The sequence below is a fragment of the Neltuma alba genome, unplaced genomic scaffold, assembly GCF_004799145.2.
Source record: "Neltuma alba isolate B1F8T4 unplaced genomic scaffold, ASM479914v2 tig00013336_pilon, whole genome shotgun sequence".
NCBI lineage: Eukaryota > Viridiplantae > Streptophyta > Magnoliopsida > Fabales > Fabaceae > Neltuma > Neltuma alba.
The window spans coordinates 46,819-67,075 of record NW_021637609.1 but is presented as its reverse complement, the minus strand read 5'-3'; the positions used below and the strand labels follow the sequence as shown (position 1 = coordinate 67,075).

Here is a 20,257-nt window from a genome sequence, read left to right as displayed (position 1 = left end):
ACGGTGTTTTTTAAGGAGGGGGAAAAAAGATTCTTTTGTTTCGTGCAATTTGTGGTTCGCTGGTTCCAACTTGCCGTTTGTTTATACAAAGCGAATCCAAAATTTATCAATTTTCGATGTCAAAGTACCAAAGTGCCCTTGCTGACATGGATGGCCAGGAATTTATGCATTAATCTTCGGATATAGACGACGGCTGATGTCTAAGTGCGCGCGCCCGCTGTTCTCAACCTCAGTCATCCTCCCAACAGTCATTCACAGCTGCTTTTTAATATCTTATTTCACTCTATTATCCGGAAGCAAATGAAAACCATCTTTTACGAGAACACTGTTTTTCACTTGGCAATCATGTTATTTATAAAGCCCGCGCGAAGAATACCACTTGTAAATTGATCTGGTCATTCGGGAAAAAAAAAACAAAAGAATTTATCATTGGTAATAACGATGTGTGAGTGGGTGTATTATTAGTTTTTGCAAATAAATACAAGTAAATCAAGATAAATGGTTGTTTTAAATTTTAATTTGATGACATATTATTGTTGATTGTCTTGTATGCATGCATGCCTCGCTTTTACGATAACACACACACACACATATATATTGCTTTTTCAAAGCAGAGGCGTAGAGGAATGTCAAGTTGTAATAATTACTGCATATATATGATGTTATATACTCCTCCGGTCCTAATTATAAGACTCAATTGACTTATTTGAGGAGATTAAGGAAGTAAGTTAAGTTGGTTATTTATAATAAATAAGTGTTGTCATTCCTAAAATATCCTTGCTAATTAAGTATATTGGCTAAAACTATCATTATTAGAAGGATTATCTTGGAAAAAAATGCATAAATATAAGAGACAAAATGGATTGGGTCTTATAATTAGGACCAAATAAAAAGTCAAATTGGGTCTTATAATAAGGACCGGAGGAGTATATATATATGGTTGTCACTTTCTATTTTACGTGCTCTCTGCCTTCGTGATACGTAGAGTTTTTGTGCCCTGTCGCCCTTATAAGACTAGTGTAGCCTCCTTTCCAATTTAAAAAAATATATGGTGATTACTCTACCGTTGTCTCTTCTCAAGTTTTAATGCTAAACTTGCCTTTTTCTTTTTTAATAAAATGATGAAATCGGTGAGGAGGTATTAATTAAATTAATCGCACTTGCTTTATTTGCAATCCTGCGCTGTGAATTTTTTTTTGGCGGAACAAGTTGCCGGGTTTGTAATGAAAAGGTGGCAGGCAATGGCAAGCGTCGAATTCTGTCCGCCTCGTCGCTGAGAGTCAAAACGCATACGTGTGATGAAGATAAAAATAATTAAACACGTAAGTATATGTTCCTGTCTTGATGAGACATGCATTTGATGACCTTGAATATGCTCTGACGAAACAGAATGTTAAAAGGTCATTCATTTCATACATAAACAATTAGTCTGACACTTCACTTTTTGGGCCCATACCCTCTCCTTCTGCTCCACTTTATTTACTATCTCTAATCCTAATTATAAGATATCGTTTATAGTCATATCCTTCTTCTCCACTTTATATACTACGAGGTCTTATAATTAGAACAGAAGATAGTATGTCATTTGCTTGTAACTGCTGCTAAAAAGCCACATGGTTTCTAGAAGCCATGAATCCTATGACCAGTCGCGTTTCATGATTCTTCGCAATAATGCATGGGTCTTAAAATATGTTGTTCCTAGAAAAATTAATGAGCTTCTAATGAATTGTATTGTTTTCTTACCCTATTGAAACAAAACTTGTCAGAACACAGAAATATTTATATGATGGGGTGTTGATACAGATTTAGTTTAAGTGCTCATCCAATTTTAATTTGGATGATTTTATAATGCATTTTTCGTGTTTGAATTTGGATTTTATTTTTTAAAAAAACATTTCTATCATTTATAGAAAAAAAGGACAATCCAATTCCAACTCTCACCAGAAGAAATATAATAGTTTTGAATTACCATAACCACCATCGAGAACCATGTCCGTATTACTACTAATATAAAGAAAAATCTCTCAAAGAAAACAAACCTATTACCCATAATTATTATCGTAATCAGATCGCATGTTCACGAAGAGGCCGGCCAATCAGTCTGCTTTGTCACAGTGAATCATGATTTTTATTTTGATAGCCTCGATACAAATAAGTTTTTCCGCCAGGTTCTTGCTTGTACGACTTTTTAATGCATATAATAACCCTTAGATTTGTTTTGGCCAACGAAGGGGGAAAAAAACTTCTGAGTCTAAAAAGTTCACATTATTCATGATTTATAGGTAATATATAAATGAGTTACCACAATTAGTAGGTTGCGGTGAAAAGCGATGATTGATTATGCAGGATATAAATAAAGAATAAAAAAAAATTATGGAGATCTAGGCACGGCTTTTTTTAATTTTATCGAGGACCAGTGAATATAGATATAACTCACGGTGTGGTGCGACAAACTAGAGGGCAGATTATTTCAAAAGGAATAAAATACTGCCATGAGTATACATCTATATTTTAAATTAGCCAACTTGATCTTATATCAAGTACGAGAGTAGTATATGAAATAAAAAACACCAGTATAAATGTAGTTAGGGTCGACCATCAAGAATTCGACATATCCAATGAAAGAAAAGAGTTGGAGTTGATGCCGGCAGTGAGACAAAACGGTTCGTTTACGGCGCTGAAAGTGAAAGTGAGTTTCCACGGATGAGCTGCCGGCGGGTGAGCGTGGATACGTGCATGTAAATGCAATTATAAACTATTTCAAAGTATCATCGCGACAAAACCTTGTTGACTGGTCTATGTGGGTTCACATTTTCTTAACTGGCCCGTACGATGCTCAAAGAGATTCATATTGTCATGTTACTGTAAATTACGAACCACATAATCTCTTCCTCCTAAGCAGTGAGTTCATGCAAGTTAAACCAATGACATTCCCGTCTTCGAAATTACAACCAAGGCTGGCTATAATCCAATCCTTCGATCTGTACTTCAAACTCTTGACAAAACAGCATATGGCTAATAATTGTGAGTTAAAAATTGATTTTGACGGATATATAATCCAACTTGAGACAATAATTGACCTTGAGACTTGTTTATGCTAATGACAAATGAAAGAACAATTACGAAATGGCAATATGCTCTTACCAAAATTATTCATGCCCATCATGTGGATCAGTATCCTTTAATTTGGTATTGGTCCATTCAACACATGATCACTTCAGGACTGCTTTTGCTAGCTAGGACAGGCGATGATATGCAAGGTTTCATTAGATGGTCTAGATACTTGCCCAATTTTTAGTGCCCCTCCCTTCAAATTTAGTTTGTGTCGGAGTTAGCAATTATGTGAATATGATTATGATTTATACTTGTATAAATACAATACCTGGATTAAAATATATTTAGAGTAAGTACGGCCTCCATATCTCTCTCTTCTGCTTTAAAAAATGCATATAGCTCAATTAAATTCATTTAGTTGATAAAACAAGGGAAAGTTTGTTGTGTATTTCACCTAAAAACTCCCAACATATATATTTAACCCCAAACCCTCTTAAAACTGCAGAGACAAATGAACTTATCCATGCAATAATGCGTAATTATAGCTGAAGAAAAAGGGGAAAAATGACAGCCAGGTCTAAATAATAGCTTCACTAATGATATTAATGGCATTGTGATCTGTGAGTAAGATATCAGAGATGGTGTGAACTGTGGAGTTTGGGAGTTCTCCTCAGCTTGATTTTGGTTGGGGCACTATGACCACCACTCCATCTTGACCTAAATTGAAAATTGATATAATTGTAGTACTGGGACAAAGTTGTTAACTTTCTTCTTAATTATAATAATCTTAATTTTCAATGTAAATTCTATAGCTCTGGAGATCTAATCTCTTTAGCCGGCCAATTTGTGTGTATCATAACCCATCATAACTGCACTGTTTTTGTTTTGGAGGGTAACATCACAACAAAAACCTCGCAGGCGAAACAAATACACAAACATGTTGATGGTAGCTTGAAATGGATCCGGCTCTAAGCCTACGTGAAATCATCAAATACACAGTAACGTAAAATTCGAACTAGTTTAATTTGTACATGTGGCAAAGCTAGAAGACCTGTTCTCGAGTGCATGTCTAAGTCTAACTATGGGATTTTAACTAATATACGGTAATGCAACACTCTCTCCGTTTAAAATGTAAACTAAACTTTGCCAGAAATGTTTGATTTTTTTTATAAAATAATATTTATTTTTGTCTAGATGTTTGATTTTTTTTAATTTTACATCTTTTATAAGATAACATTCACTTTTTTTCAATATACATTTGTTCCTCTTTTCATTTATTTATTGTGTCTTTACTTATTCTTTTCATTAATAAATACATATTTGAGAAAAAAATACATGCCTTGTATTTTTTTTTTTGGCCAGCACATGCCTTATATATTTATTATTTAAACTGAATTTAACTAATTTTTTGATAAAAAAAAAATTTATCTTATAATTTGAACCGGAGGAAGTATTATGGGGCAGGATGAACATTTCCCTCAAAGCCATTTTTATTCTTCTTTTTAAATATATTAAATAAAAAAGAAACGGTCTCCTGTTCTGGGTGCAAATGGCGACGGAGGCACGGAGGAGCTCCTCCCCAACCCGTCTGTCTCCCATTTTCAAAGATCTTACGTCATCCATCGCACTATCGAGGCATTGCAACCCTCCATTTCTTTCTCCTCTCTTGCGTGCTTTGATATTTCCTCGACTAAACTGCCATGTCAATATGTTCGCATGTGTTTGAATGCTTGCAGTTATGTCAATGCTCATTGACGATCGTTTGATTATCGTTTCATTTCCGCTGTTTCCATTTAGATTAGGAGTTAGGAATTCATACCTCCAATGTCCTGCATTTTTTGCCATTGTTTTGTTAACCTAAGAAATTCCGTGCATATTCGCATTCTGCGTTCTGTGCGTTTCCGGACAAAATTCGGCTAATCGTGAACGTGCTCCCCTTGTTCGCTCGATACAAAGAAAGAAATATCCCCGCTCGCTCTGCAAAATAAAGCTATGAGATTCTAGCTCGACTTATCCGTTTATCAAAACCATGTATTTTCTCTTGGCTATTAACATCGAATTCAGGCGCTTCTGCGTTTTTATCGTGTAGTTGCTTTCATTTCTGACTTGGCACGTTGCGGTGATGTGATAGAGCTTGGTGAGAATGTGAGAGAGAGGGCGGGGGTTCTGTGGATTGTGATGTATTGTAGCGGGGAGAACAAGCAATGGAGTTGTGGAAAAGCTGGGACAATGAATTTGCAAAAAGTGAGTTCCATCTTGCGCGACATTGGGGATCCTTGCCTCTCTCAGTCGCCTGCAAAGGTTGTTATAATTGTAAGATTATCAAACCATGGACGATACTGGGTTTATATGTTATTTTTGACATTCGCTTCAATTTTATCTTGTGATTCACTACATGATTGAGTTAATTCTCAAGTCTTAACCACTCTTGTTCGACTGCATTTTGTTATTTTCCGCACAACTGGTTGTCCATGTTGAATCAAATCAAGGACACTCCACGATTTGAAGCCAGGTTCTTTTTTAGTAGTAGGAAATTTTTGTGTAACATGAACTATGGAGAATGTGCTTAAAGAATCCTCTGTTGACTGACGTTCTCATGTAAAAGTCGAATCATCAACTAATCAACCGCAGGACCTGTAGTGAAAATTGACATTACCATGGTCTTTGAAGAGGAATATTGAGGACTGCTTAACTTCTTTCTTGCACCCCGTTTCATTCATTAATGCTATTGCAAATTGCAGACTCCTCTGAGTTTTGTATTCAGTCATCGGTCATCTGAGGAAAGAGTTCATTTTCTTCTAGTCTTGCATCTTTTGATCTAGACATAGAGGATTACTTTTTCTCATAGAAACAAAATGATATTCTTCTTTATCTATTGTCATTAGCACTACATTTTCTTATCTGACATATAAAATCACCTGCTTAATCTGTTTGTAGCAGGTAAATAGAATGCTTAAGCCAGATAAATGGCAGGCTACATTTGATAGTGAAGGAAAGGTGTTTGGTTTTCCCAAGGCACTCAAGTTGATAGTTTTAGGGGTATGTTGTTCACATTGCTATTCTTCTTCTCTTGTGATTAAATCGAGGCATGAGTATTTTAGCCATGGCAAATAAGAGGTATCAGTAGACTTTGAATATGTTGTACGCTCAAAATTAGCCTGCTGAATCTTAGGTTGTAATTGGTGTTCTTAGGCCGTCAAGAATGTTCTCCTATTGTTTCTGAGGTTTACATCTACCTTTTTATCTATCAATGACACAAGCTGAATCTTTCATTTTTCTGGATCATTCAGTCAGGCAAATACACTATCATGTTCACACATTGTATTCTGAATATGCAGAGTCTTTGTCCACATATCCATTTTAGATTATTTTAATAATTAAACTTTCATTATTAAAATTATATATCTGTACTTGTCACCAAACATTTGGATATTTGCTATTCTAAAGACATCCTTGTGAAATTTTGTCAAATGTAGCAAATGTTGATACCTTCCTGATTGAGTTCAGTTGCTTTTCCCTGTGTTAGGGCATAGATCCATCGATAAGGGCTGAGGTTTGGGAGTTTTTACTAGGTTGCTATGCCTTGGGCAGTACTGCTGAGTATCGAAGAAGGTTGAGAGAAGCTAGGAGGTTTGTGTGGTCCCTCTCTCTTTGCAGGATGTTAATCATGCCTGTTTTACTTCCAGTGTATTCAACACATGTTCTTTAGCCAAAAAAGTTTCTGATGTAGTAAAAACTTGTGGCTTTTTATGTTTCAGGAGCTACCACTATGATTTGCTCAATCAAATATTTCTGTCATGCAAATTTATAACTACAGTCCAATATTGTGCTTACGGCCGTATATCAATCCATGTACGAATTGCAATTTAAATATAACACCTATGATACCCATGGGGCTGATTTGTTGTCTGAATATCTGTTGGGGTATAGAGGGCTAAAAATTGCTTGAGTACTGCTGCTACATTTTTCTAGTTTTAGTTATTATTTGTGTCCATAATTGTAAGTATTATTTTCAAATGGATTTGGCATTTAATGGAGACAGACATGATATGTTTCTGCTATATCCTACTCCGGTTCTGGAATATATTGTTATACATGTAAATATAAACATCCATGTGAAACTTTTGGTGCAGGGAGCGTTACAGGGACCTGGTTACGCTGTGCCAAACAATGCATTCAAGTGTCGGAACTGGCTCACTGGCCTATATTGTTGGATCCAAAGTCATGGATATGAGGACATTATCCAGAGATGATTGGAACATGAAAGCTCAAGTAGAAAGATCAACTGCCAATGATAATAATTTTGAAGGAGGAAAATGTTGTGATAGGAGTGATAAATATACAGATGCAAAAAATGCAAAGCAACAGGAAAACTCCAGTGATTGGGATGATCTTGTCAGTTTGAGATCTAGCCTAGATGGTGCGGCACATGATTCGTCTGGTCCCCAGAACTGCAATTCTGTGAAGTTAGGTGAAGAAGCACATGAGTCATTTTTCAGGACTGACAGTTATTTTGATTTTCCTCCTTTACCAGTCACTAATCTGTTTGAGAAGAGTGGGGAAGATAACCTATCATGCATGGGACATGATCTTAATTTTTCCGGACAGCATAATTCAAAATTTGAAGACGACAGAATGCACAGCTTTGCAATTAGTAATAATGTAGACCTAGTTATTGAGTCAAATGATCAACAACTTTTTCCAGGCTATCATCCAGTTGACTCTGAAATTGGAATTGTTTCTACTGGTGAGCATGAACCAGAAGTACTGGTTAATAATTCAGCTAATGAAGCACAATTGGTAAATCAACTAAGAATAGTGGACGTTCCTCAACCAACAACGGTAAGAGCTTCAATAACTCAAGGAAGGCCTGCCAATGAAGATAGAGTTTCAGAATGGCTTTGGACCTTGCATAGAATAGGTATCTTAATAAGCATCTTCTTTTCCCCTGTTGCATGATACAGAGCGTTTTCTTCTTTCTATCTCATGACTATATATATATATATATATATATATTCCCCTGTAGATAATCTTTATAGTTGAAAACGTTATATTATTTCAGTTGTTGATGTTGTGAGGACAGATAGTCATCTCGATTTCTATGAGGACACAAGAAATTTAGCTAGAATGTCAGATATTCTTGCTGTCTATGCATGGGTTGATCCTGCAACTGGCTATTGTCAAGGTTATGTTGTTCCTGGGAATTTCTTGACTTATTTCAGAATTTTGTTAAAGTAATCACTTTGAAATCTCTCTTATACTGACCTTAGACGCCAAAAATCTCTCTTATGCTGACCTTAGACGCCAAATTTCACATTCTGTTTTTTTTCCAATGGATTTTAGGCATGAGTGATTTGCTGTCTCCTTTTGTTGTTCTCTTCGAGGATAATGCTGATGCATTTTGGTGCTTTGAGATGCTCATAAGGAGAATGGTATCCGCAAATTTGGTTATTGTTTTGTGAAAATGCAGTTTTGTTTTTAGTGATTGACTTATTCTCTTTGAAACTTACAGCGAGAAAATTTTCAAATGGAAGGGCCAACTGGGGTGATGAGGCAGTTGCAAGAATTGTGGCATGTTCTTGAACTGACAGATAGGGAAATATTTGCCCATCTGTCGAGAATTGGCGCTGAGAGCCTGCATTTCGCATTTCCTATGCTGCTAGTTCTCTTTCGGCGAGAGTTGTCTTTTAATGAGGCTCTTTCAATGTGGGAGGTTCGTGCTCTATGCTTCCAATATTCCCTCCCTCTTAAGTATCTTTTTTTTTGTTTTCTTTGAGAACATTAATTAAATTCTAAATTTAAACATGCAATCTTAGAAAAGTGAATTCACTCCTAGTTTAGGCTTATGTTTTGCTGTATATCTGCAAACATCACTATTTGCTTTTGAGGGAGATTGGTTGATTACTTCCAGTACAATAAGTCAAGTGAAGGGGAATTTCACCCACCCATATCTTATTGGGTTTTTAGGTTTATTGTCTTGAAAAGCAAATCTATGATTTTCCAGTGTAATCAATGAGGCGCTACTCTTTTAGGAAGATTTATATTCTTGGCTTTGAAGTTTTATCATATAAAATCTTACAAGAATGTTTATGGTAATTCGGAAATGGATATACCTTGTGTCATACTCCCATCTACTAACTGACTCCTATGATCCATGTTGGTTTGTTTTGTAAACACATGGTCACTGTGTGTTTAATGCAGATGATGTGGGCAGCAGATTTTGATGAATCCTTGGTGCATGATTTAGAAGAGAAATGTCTGGAAGCTTTAGTTATAAAACTTCCTGAGGACTCGGGACATGAAATAAAAGGAGAACTTGCTAATACCAATGATGGTGTGAGGATTGGTTCACAGTCTAATAATAGCGATAATGATAGCTGCACAAAGACTGGCTTGCAGTCAAATCATGGAAACATTGACCATTCTCTCTGTGATGTCAAACTGAAGTCGCTGGCGTCCCATACTTTTTGTGGCTTGACAAGGAATTTCTGGTCAAGAAATGCTCAAATTGAAATGAGCATTATATCCTCCTTATCAAGGAAAGAAAATGAGGAGCTGCCCATTTTTTGTGTCGCGGCAATTCTTGTTATAAATAGGCAGAAGATTATTCGAGAAACTCACTCTTTTGATGATATGATTAAGGTAGGTGCATTCTGTTGCATTTTAGATTTGCAACTCAACATTTAATTGTTGATATGATAATTATAATAACTTTGAAATTATTTTTGCACTCAATATTTATAGTTTCTGGTCATTGGGCACCTGGCCTAGATTATGATTTGATCTGGAAGTCTGAAGTGGATAGTATAATGATGGATTTGCTGGAAAATTCTTGTATTACTTATGTGTAAGAGCAGGGGTTTCCTCTTCTCTAAACAGAGAAAGGGAGGTAGAAATTTGGCAGACTCCGCTGATTTGTAGTGAAAGGAAGATAAAAATAAAGAAAGGTGCATAAAGGTAACAAAGATCCTCGCTAGAGATTCTCCACCTAGGTCAAAGCTTTCCTAGCTCCCCCTGCGGCTCTTGTGTACCCAATATATTCACAGCAATGGACCCCCCCTTCCAACTCAACATTTCCCATGTGATTCCCTAGGTAGTTATGCTAGATATCCCCCACATGCCTTCCTTGCCAGCTCATTATTAGAAACTAGCTATTTTTGTTCCTGCTTCCCTTTTTCCGTATCTCACAAACCCAAGCTCTCATGGGCCTCGCATTCTCATGCCCATCATTCCCCTTCCAAGCTGATAGCATCTGCCTGCAGTTTTTCATCTTCTACTCCATTATTAGTAAAATACCTGCCACCTGAAAAAGCCATCCTTTGGGTTCATCTCTAGAGCAAAAAACTCCTTCTCGCCTTTGCCCATGATAATGGTTGCCAACTGAACTCCTCTGACGTCATGCACTGAACCTCTACTGCAGCTTTTCTTTGTCTTTGATCTCACTTGGAGTTTCAATATTTAATGTTACATGTTATGTGGAGATTTCATCAACTTAACCTTTATCGGGGCTTTTCCAGTTGTCTAAGCTCTCACTTGCGACAATTTTTTTCAATACTTTTTTAGAAGAATACAAATGAACAACTGAGGGATTATTGGACATTTTCTATCACATTGCTAGTTTAAACACTGCAGATGTTCAATGACAAGATGTTGAAGATCAATGTCAAAAGTGCTATACGGATGGCAATCAAACTTCGAAAGAAATATTTGAACAAGGTAGATGTTAAATTAGTTACTTTCCGCTATCAGCCAGTTATTAGATAGAGCATCAATGGCTTTAGAAGCATTTCTTTCCTAACCCCCCCCCCCCCTGGGGGGTCTTTTTTTAAAGGGTGGCATCCCTGCAATGTGTTATGTTTTTCGTGATGTCTGAGAAGTGCAACATATTGGTCTAGATCTTCTAGCTCTGCTGGATTGTGATGCCTTTTTTTTTTTTTTTTGCCTTTGAACATTGATCTAAACTGATGACAAAGAAGTTTAAACATTCAAATATATTTAATATGGATCTACTGTGAGTGCGCTGATGCAATTACCCGTTCGAATCACATGCTTTCTACTTTTCTCTATAAATTAGTATAACAGCTCTATTCGAGTTTTCTGACAATATTTGGGTTCCATCTCTGGACAGGTAGTCAGGAGAAAGAGCCACGTCGCACAGGAGGGCTGCATAGCAAAGAAGGGGGAGTAGCATGTTACAACTTCCCAGCATATTGTTGTATGACAGGCACTGAGCCTCTGGCTATTTCTTGTTGGCTTTGTGTTGCCAATTTGGAGTATGCTGTTATAACATTGTTGTTATTCAACCTCTTGAGACTGGAAAATTTTGTAGCAGAAGTGCTTTTTCTTTTGGAGGTTCAAGCAGTTGGGCCTCCATGGTCTTGATTATGTCTTTCACAAGGTAATTGCACTTTATCTGCTTTACATTTTGTTTGGAAGCAGAAGCATAATTAACTGATGCATGGGAAATATGAATGATATATCAGTCAATTGGTTTCTCAGCTTTATAACCATATGCATGGAGGTGATTTTCTGCTCATTACATGGTATGTGAAATTTAGGCTGGGACAATAATGGGAGCAACTGCTGAGTCTGTGTTTTTGTGATAGACGGTATAATATTTGATGGAACAGATATATTTTGATAAAATCACAAATTTTTACCACTCAATGACCACAGATAGATTTTTCAAGATCTCTGCAGTAGTTGGTTGTGCTCAGAATTCGTCCCCAAGATATAGGAATATGATGTGAGGCTTATTCATTGTGGGAGTCAAGTAATATGCGGCACTTCAACACCCTCAAGTGGGTGGAGCCGTTCGGAATGAACACCAGTTATTTGTGTTATTGCCAACATTTTGTTGTGACATTCCGGGATACTTGTTCACCCCTCCCCCCCCCCCCCCCCAAACAAAAAAACAAAAAGGAAAAACAAGTGCCACGGCTTCTTGCCTTTTTTCTTTCCGATAAGCTGTTGCTTTTGGGTACAATTTTTCTGTAATTGCTTAACACTATTCATTGTCTATCCATATGAGGATGTACTAGCTTCAGCAACAGTGTTAGTGACATGTTCGATTTTTTTCCCCCAATTCTGGTTCTTAAACATTATTCCTTTTGACTCCAGTGGAAACATTGACAAGGGGAGATTTCACTGCTCTGGTTTCACCCAGGTCTATTCAATTCGCAGTCTCGGATGCTTGGCAGAGGTTATGCAAAACAATGATTTTCTTCCTTGGATCAACTTTTTGGCGTGCCCATATTTCAGGAGGAAATCATACACCAACGCTAATTATTGCTTTGAACATTCCAAGTTTGGTAAAAACATTGATGCACAGGAAGAATTTTTGGGGGGGGGGGTTGGGGATATTTTAGTTTGGGGAAATATGTACTTGAGTTTTGAGGTTTGCGGCTGTAGTTGTTCGTCAGAAGAGGGACTTGAAATGGTTCACACGTGGTGCAAGGAAAGCTTTGTGAGTTGGCAATTTCTTGTACTAATGCAACTTACAGAGGACAAAAGGCTTATTCATGTGATTCGTGTATTATTCTTTTCCTTGTAAACACAAACAATACCATTTCAGATGGCCGGGCTTGTTTACATCTCGCTAATCATAATTTTTAATTCTGGTAGCCCTTATTTGTATATCGACAGTTATGGCGGATCTCTCCCTGGTTTCCTGTCAAAACGTTGATATTTCCCATTCGATACATGGAGAGAGCAAAAGACCTCCGGAAATCTTCAAAGCCAGCAGCAAATTCCTCAGTGATTTGTGGAGAGTCATCACCATACAGCAGTTGCTGATCAACCCCAAGGACAGCTTCGTGGGTCAGGATTCTCTGGTAGTAAGATTCTGTGAAAGTGAAGTGAGAGCCAGATTGTGGGTTTAGGAACACCAGAGGGTCGTGCTGCCCCTTCTTTGGAGGCGGGCACTGCTTCCTGAGAGTTTCCACAAGAGTAGCATTCATGGTGGGGTCTGGCTTTCCACTGCCGTTGTAATTGTACAGTCGATCCACGATGAAGCTGCAGTGGGTTCTGCCCATGGAGTGTGCTCCCAACAGGGTGGTCATATCGAGTTCAGATAAGCCCTTGGAGTTGAAGTATGATAAAGCGTCTTGGTGGGAGATGGAGGGGGAGGGCAAGTCTACAGAGGCAACATCTGATTTGAAGCCATCCCTTCGTCCCGTGAAAACAGGATAACCCGGCGCACCCGCCTGTGGACGCCAACAAGTTACTAGTTAATTAAGCATGAGGTTGTGAGTTAGAATAGAAGACTGGTAAGGTGATGAGGTGGTACCAGTTGAAGAGCGTCCCTGGCGGCGAGGTGGAGTATATCAGCGCACGACACAACTCCGGGGCATCGATCTTCTAAAACAGTTTTGATCTTGTCGATGACCACGAATCCCGCCAGCCCTCTGTTCTGGGGAGCCTTCTTCTCCGAGTTTGGTCCGTCCAGCAAGACTGAAGCGTCACAGCCCTGGAATGCATAGTTTAGTTAATGACAGGAGTTGAAAAGGAAGGGTGAGAGGAAGGAGATGGACGTGAGAGTGTACAGTGACGAAGCAGTCGGCATAGAGCAAGCGGAGGAGCTTAGGGGTAATGCCTTTGTCGTTGTCCCAAAAGATCTTGACCTGGTGCCTCACGTACACCTCCGCGTATCGGCATGTATTGTGGACCTTGTAGTAATGCCACTCCAGCTTGGGCGCCGTCGTTTCCGCCTCCACCGCCTCCATCCTCATCATCACCACCGCAAATATCACCATCAGCAGTCCCAGTGCCCTCATGCTTCTCCCCATCTTCACCACTCGCACCTTTCAGCGCCTCACCTTGCCGTTTTATATATAGGCTCTGCAATGATTGACTGCCACCTCATATTTTACGAGCTTCAACTGGGAGCCCTGGCATTACGGCACCCATGCAGCTGTTCACGTGCCCATGCACGACGTCCCTACGAAGCAATGCCACTGTCTACGTACCTCCCATGTGCCTTCGCATCTTATTTACTCTCACTCCCACCACCTATTTCCTGTGATCCAATAAATTCATGCCAATCAAGAAAGTGTGCTCCCGTCCCCATGCACTTCACTTAATTACTGCCACCATCTTGAGATCTGCCGAGCGACACCGTCACTGGTCACTGATGTAGTGAGCTTGTGATGATATCAATGATATTTTTTTTTAATTCGGGACAGCATAGATTGACATTCTCCCAGGAGTTTCATGCGTGAGTGGCAAGAAACGGGAGATGGGTCGTCAGCGTATAGAATAATGGTTACAGATAGATGCTCCCTCCTCCCCGTTACGTGCTGCTGGGCCGGCATTTGAATAATAAGCAAGTTAGGCTGTGCCTGATTTGTTGGCGCCGAAAGGAAAAGGCTTTTCATGCAGTTTTAGGAATTTCTGGCCGTGGTGAAAAGCTAGGAGAATGCCATACCTGCCAATGAAGTGCTTAATTGAAGGCGAAGTATTGTTGGAATACAAGGTTATACTTTTTAGAAGAAGCAAAGCGTCGCGGCACCAAAGACTCTCTTTCAAGTAACAGTTTGGGTTTGTGTCAAGTTTGGAGACCAAGCCCCTCGTTTCAGTCCCTTGTTTTACGTCCAAGCTCTTCAGTTACCCCACCCATCGGCTTTTCCAACAAGTCTGCTTTCCACGATTTTATCTCCATCTAATCTCTGCACTCTCAAATTTAATAAATCAACAGTACTGTGCACATTCATTATCTTGATCAGAGATTTTTCCTCCCCCATCGTTGGACTCAATTCTTTTTTCCGAGTTTAAGCCTGATACTAAATTATCTATAGACCTATTCTTAAAATATGCTGGGCTGGTCCACACACAATATTAGCCCAATGTCCGGCCCACCCCAATAGCTCCCATGGTCCCACCCCTGCCCATTTGATTAAACCGGGTCGGCGGCCATAAGGAGCACCTCGAGAAAAAAAATATATGTTAAGAAATTAAATTGAAAGATAATTATATAAAAACAAAATTAACAAACCCTTTTATTTAATAAGAGACAAAAATGTGAAGTTATAACGCGTCAAAATCCCAGGAAGCAGCCGAAGTCGGAAACATAAACACCGAAACCATGACCCGGATATCCAACGCAGAGAGAACCTTCAACAAAATCAATCCAAGATGGCCAAAAGCAACCCACTCGTATTATTTTGCCAGAAATCATTCCACTGGTACTCGATCTGACATAAAAAAGGGTAGGCAGGATGTAGATAGTAAAATTTTAATTCCATAATCCACTACAATGAAGTCTAGGAGAATTGTTCATGAACAGTTAAGAACCATTAATGCGCTATGATCTGGAATCTTTTGTATATCCACCATAATAAGCTTTCCAACTTTCCGGGCTCATCAGGCGCCACCGGAGACATTAAACCAGGGCCAGATAACACGAGCAGCTCCTTTAAATAATTTCAAAAGATGCAGAAGAGGATTTAACGTCACTAACAAGCATTATTGGTGTGTAAGTCTCTGTGTCTCTACGTCCAATATCTACACTTGTATCAAAAAAACATTATTGACGAGCCCTTCTCCTTGTGTTTTACAGTAGTCAGAGATATCCACCGAAGCGGGTCGCTCTGCCTTATGTGTGGATTGCTTTACGCAAGTTTTTTTGGGAACAACCAAATTCTGCTGCAAAACTGATGCAAGAAGGAAGACGAAGAGCAGATGATAAGAGATGTGATACTTGGCTCGTTCTCATGGCTATATTGCTTACGTTATGTAATGCTGATCCCTCGTTATGATGATGAAATTAGAAGAACATCTGATACTTACTTGTGTTAACTTTTGCAGGGCTGCCACTGGCATTGTTCTTGCCGTGAGTGCCAAGCATGCATTCAGAAGCAAGAGCTTCTGTTAATATAATAATGACGGCGAATGAGGCTTCAAAAACTCTCTACAACACAACGGGAACTCCGAAACAACAGGGATCCAGTGCAATACATCTACTTCCCCTTCGCCCCCTAATATAGTACTTGGCTCATTAACTTTCTTCCACAACTCACTGCATGATTCAGTCTTTCAAATACACACACGCACACACAAATATATATGTATGTATGTTATATTCATGTATTAGAAAAGTAGTGCATAGCAAATATATTGAGAATGTCCATATGAATTATGTGTATGGAAAACTATCAGCTTCAACTCGGTAGGTGCAGCTTCGATCTATTAGCTCTTTATACTAAGGCAGAGACTTCTGGTACCATTGAATCATCATCTTAAAGTTCTGAATCAATGCCATGCATCTTAATGTGCCGCTCTTCAGTCCTTGTCAGATGCTGAGGAAGGAATGGGTAACAGGCGAGCATGAGAGGGTAGATGGAAAACTTGCTAGACTGCCTAATTCGTGGAACAGGCATTCTCCCACGCTATCCCATTCGCAGCCGAATCTCCCAAGCTTAGACTTCATTTTTCTGGCATTTTGGTGGTAAAGAATACCAAATTGCCTCCTTCACCACTTTATTTCCAGCTGATTTCTGATTTTAAAAACAGGGAACCAGCCCCGAACTGCATAGATACAGCTAAATTATCATCCTGTAACATCACAGTATCAATTTTTCATCTTCAATTTATTACCCTATCATGTTTTTGCTCCTAACAACATGCTCAAGTGTTTACTAAGCCAAACTCGCAAGGTTAGCCTGTAATCTTATGTTATCTCATCTTTGCATCATTCCTTTTTCCCGTCAGACTACGTTCCCAAAACAATTAAAAACGACATTACGTTAAGATCTGTCAAGTTATCTATGTCCCATGTGTTCGTTTTACACACGCTCAATCTCCCTTCAAACTTCCCAATTACCCAACAAAAAACCAGCCAAAAAAGATTTCCTTTCCTTTTTCTGTGGTATTGATGCCGTGTCCGTTTCCTATTGGAGGCGTCGAATCTGTGACCGAACCCTGATTTCCATATGGCCTTTCGCCGATGATTCGACGAGGAAGACACAGGGATTAGACACATGGAGCAGCCAAATTCTCCAGCGACTGGGCAGGTTGACCTCAGAGATTGTATCGATCAGCTCTTGAAGTTCGTTCTCGAATCTCACATCGACAAAACCTTGGAATTGGATATCGGGCTTTCGAGGGACTACTGCTGCAATCTCCTCAGAGAGGATTCTCGAGGTTCCATCTCGCACGTCCCTGTATACCAACTTGAATGGAAATGCTTGATGCGAGTTTTATATGATTGCTGTTCTTGCAGATCAAGGAGGAGTTCCTCCCTCTCCTTCATACAAGCGCCTTGCCTTGCTTCTACACGAGTTAATAACTGGTATGAAGTTGTGTGGGACGAGTGGGGCAGCATGGAGGGAAATGCTTGCGGACAAGGGATCTGAGCTTCTAGATGTATGCTTTTCAATTTCAAGTTGCCTAGCATGTTTGTCAAAGTGACTAAAGTCTTACTAGTTTTGATCCAACTAAGGCGTTATTCCAGGTTTTCAAGGCTATCAACTTTGAGCTTCATGTTCAAGAGCCTTATTTTACGCAATTAAAAGGTATTTTTGCTCCTCATTGTGCAGTTCATCCGTCCTCACAGCTTTGAATATGTAAGCCCTCAATCAGTGATGCATTACACTGATTCCCCGCGTATTTTGGACGGTATTAATTGCATGACATGGATTTTCCGTCATTTCACCCTAGTAAATTATCTTTATAGGGAAACTCTTCAGTTGCTTTACAATTGATCAACAGAAAGCAAGAAAGTGTTGAAAATCCGAATAAACCGAAAATGTTATACGAAGTGATAATCCTATACTCGTCATCAGAACTTGTCTTTAGCACATAGGATTCGAAGTTGATAATGAGAGCTTTTTCATTCTGATGATTTCTTTTTATTACCTATTATTATGGCATTTTTATTGAAAGGTTAGTCTGAAACACCCAGGAATTTGTTGAAACAGTATATTTGGTAAATTTACTTTTCATTTTCATTGAAATGATATATACAATATCTTCCGTCTGGTCTCATCCAATTTGATTCAGTACTTAACATAGCCTCTTCTTTTATTGATGTTGTTCATAGATGGGTTGAAAACAATTGAAGGAAGATGTGCTACTGGAAATTACAAACGGTATCTTCTTTTGTTTTTTGTTTTTTTGGAGCTGATAAGATCATAGCTGATCACATTATTGAAAAAAACATCATCAAAACCAAGTATTGCTGCTCAAAATGTTATTTTGAAAGCAGAAAATGTGAAATTTGTGTGGACACATCTCACCAATTATTGAGTCCTGCTGCAGCCAAAATAGTTTATTAATTTCAGCACCATGCTAGTTACCCTATCATCAAATTCACCTCTAAAACAGTAGCAATATCATCTTCTAGGAATCATTGCGGTTGTGAGCATATTTAGCTTTTAATACGGACCTTCCTTTCTTGTTTCGTCCCCTCAACCCTCAGGCCCTCTCTAACATCGAGCTGTTCTTATTTCTTGCATGGATTCCTTTCTCTGAACCACAGGATTGCAGCAGGAGCTTTAATTCTTTTCAACAAATGTTTGGTACTAGAGGTTGAGGTAGGATAGAAATCTGACATTTGATGTTTACAGAAATTTAATCATAATTTTGGTAATTATTTTTCACTGATAACATTTTGAACTAATAGCAGGATGTTCATTCATATAACTCATTTTCTGAGATGCTGGTAGCAGAGGGTCTCCAAAATGTCCTTCCAGGGGTCAAAACAACTGAAGAAGGTAGGAAGCTCGCCCTTATGATTGGGGTATATTTACCTATAACTGGCATTGATTCATATCGTCTCATCAAAGGCATGCCTACATTCTCTCGCGGGAATGGTTCATCTGGCAATAATCTCTGTCCATGTGCCCCCAGAGCCAAGAGTCTATATCTATTTTGGCACCATTGTCACACAAGAATTTGAGCTTTAGGTGGGTATCAAATGGGATATTTCAAGAAGCTAGTTAATAACATTCAATAGAAGATATGCTTTGAATTTTTTTTAGGCATCATTTAAGGTATTGTTCACGAAGTAAAGGATAATGCACGTCCTATGTCTAGTATCTTCTGGGGAGGTAGCATCCGCAGCAGTGTTTACATATGGAACCGTGAATAAAGTTGCCTAATCGTGCGGGGGACTGGGTTTTCAGGTGTAAGTGTTTACAGGAACTTTTACACAGAAGAGAAGGAAAGATCTAATGGCGTGGTAGCAATTGGTGTGACAAAACCAGCTTCCCAGCCGTACAACATATTGGCTTCAATAATATCTGTAAGCGGTCTTGCTAATTGCCCTGTCAGTATTCTTCTCGTGCTATGGCAACAATGATGCTAACAATCCAACACTAATAACATCTGTGTGTTTGCTGATGAAACAGAAACTAAGTTACAGCGGCATTGAAAGCATCTTGTCTTGAGTAACACCTCTCATGATAGACCCGGCTGGTTTCAGTTCTTATCGTATCGACCCTCCCCGCAGTCTCAACTTGCCAAGGTCAGAGATTTCAGATTTGTGTTCCCTTCCTCTTTGTTCGCGGAAAAAACAATCAAGAAATTTCGGAATCAAATCTGTACAATAAATTATAGATATTAGTGTACTTCTATTGAACAATAAAACTATTGAATATAGTTTTAGTTCTCTGGTTCCTTCTTTTCTAAAGGGAAAAAGTTAATTTGACACCACTTGTTGGTTGTTACCTGTTGCAAAACCATCTTTTTCGAAACAAGAATGACAACGTGATAACTGATAAGATATGTACATACGGCTTTTTCTCGGGCTTTGGACTCTTCTCACGTCGTTTTTCTTAAAAAAAAGAAAAAGAAAAAAGAAAAGAAAGGAAAAAGAAGGGAAAAAACAGTCAACGATATTAACGTCCACCACGGGGAAAACAATGGAAAGACGGTAGTATTTTAATATAGAGTCCCAGGAATTAGAGTTAAAAGTTAGAGAGTTGAACTCGTATCTTGTCGTTTTACTTGTGGTATTTAATGCCCCCTCTGCATCCGCATCTCAATTGTTACTTGGATTCTCCGAAACGCGGGGGGAAATAGCGGCCCAGCTATTCAATTCATTCAGTGTCTTGCTAAGAAATCTGAGTAAGAAGAACAATGCTGAGGGGTTAAAAAAGGAGGAGGAGGAGGAGAAAGTATTAAATTAAAAAGGGGGAAGGAAAAGGGGGATTCTGATTGGATTTATGGAAGGGAAGGTGGCGGCACGTTACGTCAGAGTGCGCCC

General features: G+C 38.8%; 3 protein-coding genes across 12 annotated transcripts; 2 read left to right on the top strand and 1 right to left on the bottom strand.

Annotated features, from left to right (window-relative positions):
- The first annotated feature begins 4,625 nt into the window (after nt 1-4,625).
- Nucleotides 4,626-12,656, top strand: LOC114736427 (small G protein signaling modulator 1). Of its 8 annotated transcripts, none has more exons than XR_003739344.1 (11): nt 4,626-5,367; nt 5,992-6,093; nt 6,581-6,684; nt 7,188-7,975; nt 8,117-8,239; nt 8,398-8,486; nt 8,567-8,767; nt 9,256-9,696; nt 10,687-10,770; nt 11,183-11,452; nt 12,175-12,656. XR_003739344.1 is itself a non-coding variant. In XM_028924240.1 (11 exons), exons 2-11 carry the CDS (start codon nt 5,233-5,235, stop codon nt 11,240-11,242), a joined length of 2,127 nt encoding a protein of 708 aa, XP_028780073.1. In that variant the 5' UTR covers nt 4,626-5,085; nt 5,186-5,232; the 3' UTR covers nt 11,243-11,944. The 8 variants fall into 8 exon arrangements, 5 of the variants coding, with proteins under 5 accessions (XP_028780073.1, XP_028780077.1, XP_028780076.1 ...); XR_003739343.1 differs by lacking the exon at nt 12,175-12,656 and adding an exon at nt 11,731-11,944; XM_028924240.1 differs by lacking the exon at nt 12,175-12,656 and having other exon boundaries at nt 4,626-5,085; nt 5,186-5,367; nt 11,183-11,944.
- Nucleotides 12,405-14,463, bottom strand: LOC114736433 (probable peroxidase 26). Its single transcript, XM_028924251.1, has 3 exons — nt 13,599-14,463; nt 13,343-13,522; nt 12,405-13,259 (listed from the first exon to the last, which is right to left on the bottom strand). Exons 1-3 carry the CDS (start codon nt 13,839-13,841, stop codon nt 12,666-12,668), a joined length of 1,017 nt encoding a protein of 338 aa, XP_028780084.1. The 5' UTR covers nt 13,842-14,463; the 3' UTR covers nt 12,405-12,665.
- A 1,644-nt stretch (nt 14,464-16,107) lies between these two features.
- LOC114736435 (uncharacterized) lies at nt 16,108-19,681 on the top strand. Of its 3 annotated transcripts, none has more exons than XM_028924256.1 (9): nt 16,108-16,618; nt 16,950-17,193; nt 17,273-17,415; nt 17,504-17,564; nt 18,092-18,140; nt 18,530-18,584; nt 18,674-18,764; nt 19,176-19,294; nt 19,401-19,681. In XM_028924256.1, exons 2-9 carry the CDS (start codon nt 17,031-17,033, stop codon nt 19,437-19,439), a joined length of 720 nt encoding a protein of 239 aa, XP_028780089.1. In that variant the 5' UTR covers nt 16,108-16,618; nt 16,950-17,030; the 3' UTR covers nt 19,440-19,681. The 3 variants fall into 3 exon arrangements, with proteins under 3 accessions (XP_028780089.1, XP_028780088.1, XP_028780090.1); XM_028924255.1 differs by having other exon boundaries at nt 16,108-16,706; XM_028924257.1 differs by having other exon boundaries at nt 16,110-17,193; nt 18,677-18,764.
- Nucleotides 19,682-20,257: the final 576 nt, after the last annotated feature.